The following is a 9,920-nucleotide window of genomic DNA, read 5'->3' on the forward strand; positions in this document are numbered from 1 at the left end:
TATATTGGCATCATCTTTTTCCTTACGAACGTTTCCCATCTTTCAAAAATAGAAGATCCACAAGCTCACAATGCACTGCATGGCAAACACGTTGTGAGCTTGTAGAACGGCAGGGTTTAATTGCTTAAAATCTACTGTATGTAAATTGTAACTAATGTTTTCAAATATTTGCCTCTGAGGTGTAGTGAGTGGAACTATACAGTATAAAATAGTACTCAAGTGCAGAACTTGAGTAATGTTACTTAAGTTACTTTCCACCACTGAAAGTCTAACCCAGGGGTCTTCAACGTTTTCAGGCCAAGGACCCCTTAGCTGAGAGAGAGATGAAGCAGGGACCCCCTCTACATATTGTATAAATGTGCGATGCAGATTTACATGGATCTCACAGATAGATTCATAGACTTGTTTGACAGCACTGTCATCAGTCTAAGTTGGATTTGTGTTTTAGTACATTTTACCTTTCACTCTGTACTTGGTCTAGCCTGACACTCAGCCTGAATTGACATTTCGTTTCACTCCATTATTCAGTCTGAGGTCGCTCCCGCCCAGGGCGATTGCTGGGATGGGCGTTGCCAAAGAGGCAGTCTTCTGCGATTGGTTCACCGTCTGACCAACACATGACGTAGTGTTGTTATGTGTGGCTGGCTAGTGGCTAGCCTGTTGCTTGCTAGTGCTACTTGCTAACCAAAGAAACAGGCAGAATAGGAGCACTACGAACTAGTAATCAAACACAACATAACATGTCTGCTACTGGTGTTTCATAGCGAGATCGATACGATCGCATTTTACCGCAATTTACCGCATTTTACCGCGACGCGATGCGCGGTATGGAACTAGGCTATACTTGGTCTGCTCTTATTTACCTCTACACCAAACCTATTTGCCGAAAATAGCTCTCCTCAGAATAGGGATGTGAGGGTTCAAGTTGTTAATTTAACCCATTTAGTGCTCCAGACATGAACGGGTTAAATGTCCAGCGCGCCTTTCGCCTGCTCTGTCCGCGGCCAGTCTCTTATTTTGAAGGCCATAAGTCGATTGCGCAAACATTTCCTTTTTGACGTCATTCACCGGAAGTGATCATCGTCCCATGCGGTTGCAGTAATGGCGGATCGTTGCCTTTCAGCTTGTGTTATTATAGCGAGAATCCAATGCCATCCTTGGCTTCAAAAGTGTTTTTTGGAGAAAATGGACATTAAAGATGAGATAGACCGTCGGCTTCCATGTTAAGGAATCACTATTGTGTGCACGTGGATCTGCGATGATGATGAATCGGCGAGTCCAATCGTGCCAGCACTTTCCAACGGACCGTACGGTAAGCTTACCAGCTTTACTGTATAGTGTATATACAGTATATAGCGCGAGTATACTCGGGATCGGCACTCCGAGTACTCGAGTATTTTTTGCGAGTATACTCGGGATCGGCTACAAATGAGTTAAAAGAATGATCCTATAACAAAGATTTGGCGGCCCCCCTGTAGTAACTCTGAGGACCCCCTAGGGGTCCCGGACCCCCTGTTGAAGACCCCTGGTCTAATTGAACATGATCACCTCTCTCTCTCTCTCTCTCTCTCTCTCTCTCTCAGGATGTTCCGGCTCTCCCCTTTGTCACCTCCTTTTGGGAGCGACACTTACCTTCAGTTGGAGGCTTCCTCAATTTCATGGGAGTCTCCACGTTCCTGTCAGTTGCCGCGGCAGCGAGCCTGGTGGCCTATCGGAAGGGGCTCCTTCCCCGGAGCTAAACACAACGCCCACCCACAGCCGTCATCTTTCTCCTCTGCATCTCAAAGGGGCAACTCTCGATGGACGCCGTACGTTTGTACTTCCTGTTCACTACTGTCTGACCCGCACTACCACGTAGTGAACTATGTCAGGTATAGGATGTCACACCCTACAGTCTGGCATGGAAAAAGGGATGAAGACTGTTTAGTTCGCTCACTACACCACCATATAATCACCCTATGTACTGTCTAATCACAATAGTGAGAAATAGAGAGTAATAGGCTGATGAAAGGGAGAAAGAGAGATGCTCGTTGGACAGAGGAGAGGAGACCTGTCGCCACGATAATTATAGTGTAACCAAAAGAAGTCTGAGATTCAGATTGTCTAAACAATGAAGGAGGAAAGAAAATCAGTTATTGATAAAGTAAAGTATTGATGCGACCAATAACATTACATTGCCAATGCATTCACACTGTGTTTATATTCACTTTTCATTTTGTGCATATGATTACGTGTTTGTACTGTGTGTGTGTGTGTGTGTGTGTGTGTGTGTGTGTGTGTGTGCGTGTGCGTGTGCGCGTGCGTGTGCGTGCGTGCGCGTGCGTGTGTGCGCGGTGCTCGTTAAATTGTGTGCAAAGGTATGTGCGGCTGGTTAAATTGTGTGCTAAAATGTCTACGCATACAGCAATGTCTAATTACCTCTGGAGATTATAGGTGCTGATTAATTCTGGGCAAGCAGCTGTAGCCAGCATTGAAGTCTAGAATAGATGTCAGAATAGTATAATAGTACTGTGCCACTGCCTATTACTAAGTCATTAAGAGGTTTGAATGAAACCCGCATTCTGGGGTTTTACATCTCCACTAAGCTGCTGTGTGTGGTAAAAGGTTGCTTGTTTGTAAAGGTAATGGAGGTGTTTGAATGTATTTTCTTAAGATTAGCTGACACTACCTTATTTTGTCATTGTTTTATTTTAAACTTATATTTGAATATATTTGAAATATGCATTTATTTTTTCATCACAAATCATTTTACTCTACAGTACATACAGACAGGGTATAATACCAGGCATAGAACCTAGACTAGAAGCCATTCATTGCATCTGTATTAATTTGTGTGACGACACACCAAGTGCACCATGTATTCCTCACCCATTATTCTTTACTGAATTTACTTTCCTCTGTTTTACATTGCTTCAATTAGATATAAATACTTGTAGAGAATCCTAATAGTTTAAATCAAGCAAGGAGTACATTTCTAACATGTGTATAAATGCACATGATGTTTTGATACATTGGGTGGAATATACAGTACACACACACACACACACACACACACACACACACACACACACACACTTATTATATATATATATATATATATATATATATATATATATATATATATATATATATATATATATATATATAGCTGATCAGCCCGTCCATTGTTGCCCGAGTTATTGTGTTGGTAGTGTAAATGTGCAGTTTATTTTTTACATCTGCCACAGAGAGACACACACGTTTTAACACTATATAGTACTAGAAGCAGAAAACGTGGCATGAAGAGTTATTGCACTGACAATGTATCATGTACAGTACGTTCACACACTGTATAGGCATATCTGTCCGCCTGCCGGACAATCAGACATGCAACTTAGTTTACAGAATAAATGTCAAGCATTCACTTTGGTGAGAAAATCCACCCCGAAACAATCGTCTTGTGTATCATTGCGTTGAAATCTTTAGTAACATTCCACAGTAAGGGAGGGGTCATTTTTTATTGAGGGGTGTTACTGGAGAAAATGTATAAGCCCTTTTATAAAATGCCATGACCCTCCCTCTCAATTGGGGGAAAAAAATCAATGACCCTCCCCAAGCATTAAAATAAAAAAGATAGACCCTCCCCTACAACATGATATTTACAACAGTAAAATTATGCCTAAAACCTAAACTTGGGTGGGCATTGCGAATTTTATTTTCTTTCTTTCTTTTTTTACTGTAAATAATTAGGATTTTTTTTTTAGGGTTCAAAACGGGTGCGGGCGGCAGCAGCAATGAACAATAATGAATAGGCTAATATGATGCATTGAGATCCCAGCTGCACTTCATCCCAAAAACACATTTCCAAATATAAACTAACACACCCTCCAAACTAAAGTAACATACAGTGAGTAGCCTACTGCTTCTAGTGTAAAAGTCAACGTGGACATCACAAAAAAGGTGAGAAGTTCTCACAGGTTGAGAACAGGTTATTTGACATCTAGGTTACAGATAAAACAATTGACACATGTGCACAACAAAGAGAAGGCTTGTAACAGCTGCCATTCATTTTGTGCTGTTGATTGCCTGTGATCAAATCTGGGTCAAATGCGCATTTTTAACGAGCGGTCGTTAATTTTCTTTTTTTAGCACCATTTCACTTTTTACTTTTTTTCACTTTTTATCACATGGCAAAGAAACATTTTGGAAATAAACTCTTCACATTAGATGACCACAGTAGTTACCACAGTACTGTAAGTCCATCTGGGTTTAAGTGTGTTGTACACTACAGTACATACAGTATGTCCCTCCAGTGGCTCATGGTGTTGTTTGTCCCCAAGACGTGTTTGTAAGTGTAGTCTCTGTTGTGCCTTAATGGAAATCATGGTGTTTTGTCATTTCTCTTAAGTGCCTGTGTGACTATGAGACTCTGCCAATGTTGTCCCCACTCCCACACTCCTGCCCCTCATGCCTGTAATGGAGTTGAGAGGTTAGATGCACCAGGTTATTGGAATACCAGTAGAGTCGCCGAAATGAAGCTCGCCGAGAAACGGGGGGTGCGTTCGGAAATCCACACCGGGTGGGGCAACGGATCGCTTTTTCAGTCTGAACTCTGAAGGTAAACTTTCTGAAAAGCAGCAGTTGCTAACCTAACGTTGCTATTGATGTTTATAAACTAGGGTAAATTATAATAGAATATTAGAATATTAATTCATGTTGATACTGAAGAAGGCATACTGTGATTGTGTGTCCTACTTTACATGTTTGTTGTTGCTAGCATTAACATTTATGATACTATGAGATTAAGACTATAACCATAATTTACCCTAGTTTATAAACATCAATAGCAACATTAGGTTAGCAACTGCTGCTTTTCAGAAAGTTTACCTTCAGAGTTCAGGCTGAAAAAGCGCACCGTTGCCACACCCGGTGTGCATTTCCGAACGCACCCCCCGTTTCTCGGCGAGCTTCATTTCGGCGACTCTACCTGTTACCGGTTATTGTTGTGAGGGGTCACCAATAACTCCATCACCCTTAACATGTCCATAGAGTGTTATGTTTGGAATTTCCTGTAAATATAGTAAAAGAGTATACAGATGTGCCGTTTCAAACCTTCACTGCTCTTTTCCTGAAAATGTCCTGCAAATGCATTTATTTCCTACCGGTTTCTTTTCCTGTTTTGCTTTTCAATTTTTATGGAGAACAGAGCTTATTTTTGCAGAGACTAGCAAAAATAGCTGATCTACAATCAAACATTTCTGCAAATCCCCTGAAAATCTTCTGTCTTGCCAATGGCAGGACGTGTGAAGTTTTGAAATGGCACATCGGTAGCTGTACACTCGTAGCCATTGCAAATGTTATTGTGGACACAGAGACAGAAAGATTACCAACGTTTGGGACTGACTAAGCTGCCTTCATCAGGGCCATGGATTTTCCTGAAAACACAATGGCTAATCTGAGTCTGAATGAGTTATATAGCTAACAAAGCCCGTCTGTGTTCTCTGACTTATGTCTGATACCTTGACCTAGTTCAACCAAGCTTCTCATCTCCAGCAAAGCAAGGGGTGTGTGTGTGTGAGTGTGTGTGTGTGTGTGTGTGTACCAGTATGTGTGTGTATTAGCGTTTCATAATGTGAATGCAGTGCTTGACTGTCTCTCTACCACCGTACATTTGTGGCACCTGTGCTGTCCCTTAACATCTTTTAAACCCCGCCCCCAAAGCAGATTCAGTATATTGGCTTTGCACTTGAACCTTCCAGCTCTACTCTGAAGGGTAGGGGTGGTATTGTAAGATATCAAGGATTTAATGATGATGTCACTTCCACCATCCTGAAGGAGGCTCGTCATTAATCTGACTAAACTGAAAAACTGTGTTTCCCCCCCTTAAAACCTGCATCACTGATCCATAAATACCCAGAGTGTACCATCTCTATGGCTCTCTGTAGACCCCGACTGTTCTAGCCGTCTTCTCTGTGTCTTTAACATACAGTTCTTGTAGCTGATACTTTTGCTGTCCCTGTACAGTACAAGTCCCCTACAAAACTGATGATTTACAAATGTGAAATAAATCTTTTGCTCATACTGAAATGGTTTTGTGTTTGTGTTTATTACACGGGTGGGTACTGTAAGGAGTGGTTCCCAAACTTCTCAGGTCGAGACCCAAAAGAGAGATTAGACGTTTGCCCGGGACCTAAACTAGTGAAAATAGTAGATCTACAAGCGTACAACGCGTTGCCAGCAAAAATCAGCCTTTGCTGGTCAGAGGGGATGCCTGGATTTTGGCCTTTACATTCTCAATGTTATCACTTGGCTCAACCTCCAGGGTTATAGTCTTACCAGTTAGGGTCTTAACAAATATCTGCATTCCTCTCCTCAGACACAGCACAAGGTGGAGCATGGATTCTTTCTGGATATTGTAGTCTGACAGGGTACGGCCATCTTCCAGTTGTTTGCATACAAAGATCAGCCTCTGCAAGCTGGTCAGGGGGGATGCCTTCCTTGTCCTGGATTTTGGCCTTGACATTCTCAATGTTATCACTTGGCTCAACCTCCAGGGTAATAGTCTTACCAGTTAGGGTCTTCACAAAAATCTGCATTGTTGCACAATTTCAGTATTTGCAATGATGTTTATGCAGGACTCAATGGCTAATGGGGCCGATTAGTGTTTCGCCTTTGTTTTTGAGTATTTGCCGGTTTCACTGATGGGGCCGGGGGGTCTGCGTGATGGGGCTCTCGTGCCGCCGGGCCTGGGCTTGTCGGTGACATCACAGTTCTGACCTCATATTGTGACTAAGGCATTATCCCCCAAATTAGAAATTCAAATTGTTGTCGGAGTACTTATTGCAGAGTACTTGATGGCCTCTGTATGACATCAGTCATGTATATGGCATCAGTAATGTTGCATCAGGCATCTCCATATTTGGACAAAAAGGGGAAAGACACATACACACTGCATTCACACTGAGAGAAGCCAAGCTTGGACATTTTTTAAGCTGGTTTGCATAGAGATTACATGTGAGAAATACATTTAGGGTTAGACAGTTTAGAGTTACCAGCCAGGCGAGTCAGGCAGCCAGCCATTGCAGTCTGCAGAATAGGACCTAAATATAAAATAGCTAATATGACATGAAGAGTGGTGTAAAGTAATTAAGTACATTTAATGAAGTACTGTACTTAAAGGAGCTATAGTCAACTTTTTCATTGTAGGGCAGACACTTTGTTTACATCCTAGTCTATAGACTAGAATGTAAACAAAGTGTCGGTCTGACAATGGCCAAAATGATTATTTTACGCTTTTTGTGGTCATTTTTGAATAGAAACATATATATGAAGCTTATTTTTTTATAAAATATTTTCGAAACATTATTTTTATTTTAGCATCCGTTTTTCAAGAAAAAGTTGACTATAGCTCCTTTAAAGGGGTTATGCCAGCTTAAGGGTTACTGTCACCTTAAGAAATTATATTAAAACAAGTTAATATTTTTATGTAGTTATTGTAGATGAAGTACTGTACTTAAGTAGGCCTAGGCTACAATCTTTTTTTTTATTATTATTATTTTTTTACTTGAGTAGGCCTTTTACCAATTTCCAATACTTTTACTTCTACTCCACTAAATCTCGGCTCGAAATATTGTACTTTTACTCCACCACAATTATTTGAAAACAGAACAAGGTTTCAGAGTACCATTACGCCGGATAGACGCACGGCCGGGAGGGCGAACAGACTAGTATCCTGTCACTTGTCCCTAATGTCCTAGTAGGCTACGAGACTAAACGTCATAGAAAGTAGGCTAGTAGGCCTACGCAAAGATGAAGAATTTCAGGTATGTAATGATGAACCATGACAAATACCCCAACAACAACGTATTAGCTTACCAATACCATGTACAGTAGGCTAACCCATATGTTCCTTGAGGGGCCCAAATTAAAAGGTTTGAGAACCACCACTGTGCTAGTGCTACACTAAATGGAAAAGAGCATTTATTTGGTAAGGGGGAGCTGCGCATAGAGCCAATTAGGGTTGCATCTTTTTCTTAGCCGCCTGATGCTGCAACGTGTGTTGGAGGAGTTTGATGATCCATCTCCTTGTTTGATGATGATCCATCTCCTTGATTAACTTGCTCACTATACTTTTGCTGTCATTGTTCTCATCAAGACGGTTGATAACCAGCTATTTTGGCAGAGCTGGTCTTCATGACGAGCTTCTCAATGCAGGCAGTGTATAAACATACTGTGATCCTCTCAGTGCCCTGGCTGTGGTCCTCTGCAGTTATGAAGACAGCCACCAGAGGGCACATCTTAACCATGTTATACTGTGTAACAGATAGGCTACAGTGTAGCTACACCATCAGAGTTAATGATTTATATTTAGTGTTCTCTTCTCTTTGTCAATTATTGTGTTTTAATTGTATCATGTCAGAATGATTTTCATTGCCTGAAACAGATAGGCCTACATGCACACATAAATGATTGCGACCGTAGGTCGCAGTTTAGTATGTGAACAGTCACAGCTTGTCCGTATGTATCTCTGTCTGTCTGTCACGCCTGACACTGTGGTTCGGTTTGTCGCTCTGACATCATGCTCTGGCGTCACTGTGATGTCAGGGGAACCACTCTTAACAGAATGGGTTTGCCGCTCTGACATCATGCTCTGGCTTCACTGTCAGAACTAACATAATCCCTTCTATGCCCATATATGGAGTTCCCTGATGTCATCAATATTAAGCCCATATCTAACAGGACTTCATATGGGAATACCCATATATGGAGGCCACATCGGCCACATACCAACCACACTAACGGCTGGTTCTACAGACAGGCATCTCTCCATGTATGGGCATAAAAGGGTGTGATGTCAGATGTCATAGACATCATAGGACTTTCACATAACAAATAACTGAGTAAGCATGTTCGGGCTCTCACAACATATCTCCGTATATGGGTACCAGGGGTCTCCATATATGGGTAACTTGGCCAGATGGCCAAGAATTGCCCTGAGGCGTCTTACTAGAATACTATACTGCACATGCTTTCAGACACACATCCATGTTGTGTTTCCAAATTCCATATTTCGTGTATACATACATGCACTAACACAGACACACACACAAATAACTCTTATGTAATTCATCCTGACCAGGATTTAGTCCGTTTTTGGGCTGGTTTGGTGGTTGACACATGGCACTGATGATCAGTCCTCTATGAGATATGATAGCCAGAGCAGAGGCTTGTACAATCCTAAATTGACACATCAGGCTTAATCACCAAGACGGCTTTCCAGCACAGAGTGACGACACTCTCGGAGCATAAGCTTCACCCGCCATGGCAAATAGGTTGTATAACTTGAAGATTGCTGCAGCACAGATCAGCTGCACTGTAGCCAATGGCCATGTTTGTTGCTGAGATTTTGCTTTTGTCTTGTTTAGATGTATGCTAAAAAAAACGCACGTGCATATCTTTATACACACAGTCCTCCCATTATTAGTCTGTAGCCGAGCTCCTGGCCCTAGTGCAGCTTGCTGCGATATGAAATCTGACACAGTCAATTTGCCTCCCAATCCGTCAGACCGGGGATTGTATTCAGATGGCAGTGTTGCAAGGCCCGAGGGCTCCGAGGCTGTGGCCTAGGCAACTACTAACTGCCATCCTCATTCCTCACACTGCCGTACCCCCACGGGTCCCCTCGATAGTGAAATCTTCTCCAATCTCCTGTTAAATGTTACCATTCTCTGACTCCATGCTAGATTGTTTTCTCGTTCACACGTTGGGGCATTGTTCTACCTTTGTACCTCAGGTGTGAGCAATATGCAGCATTGAAGATAGCATAGATAGAACACAACAGCAACAAAGACTATTCTATTCTGGTTGGTTACAAGTAAATGTTCTAAAATTATCCAAATATAATTTAGGATATGTTTATGTATTTCAGATATGTTTGTTTG

The 9,920-nt window shown here is 41.9% G+C and overlaps 1 protein-coding gene across 1 annotated transcript in view; it reads left to right on the plus strand.

The window, feature by feature from the left end:
* The window catches only part of mao (monoamine oxidase), a 40,820-nt gene extending 37,794 nt beyond the window's left edge, over positions 1-3,026 (plus strand). Inside the window, exon 15 of the mRNA XM_080752993.1 lies at positions 1,584-3,026. Coding sequence (XP_080609119.1) covers positions 1,584-1,739 — 156 coding nt within the window. The 3' untranslated portion in view covers positions 1,740-3,026. The remainder of the gene's footprint in view (positions 1-1,583) is intronic.
* The last annotated feature ends 6,894 nt before the right edge of the window (positions 3,027-9,920 follow it).

This window comes from Nannobrachium achirus (assembly GCF_963921795.1).
Source record: "Nannobrachium achirus genome assembly, chromosome: 22".
NCBI lineage: Eukaryota > Metazoa > Chordata > Actinopteri > Myctophiformes > Myctophidae > Nannobrachium > Nannobrachium achirus.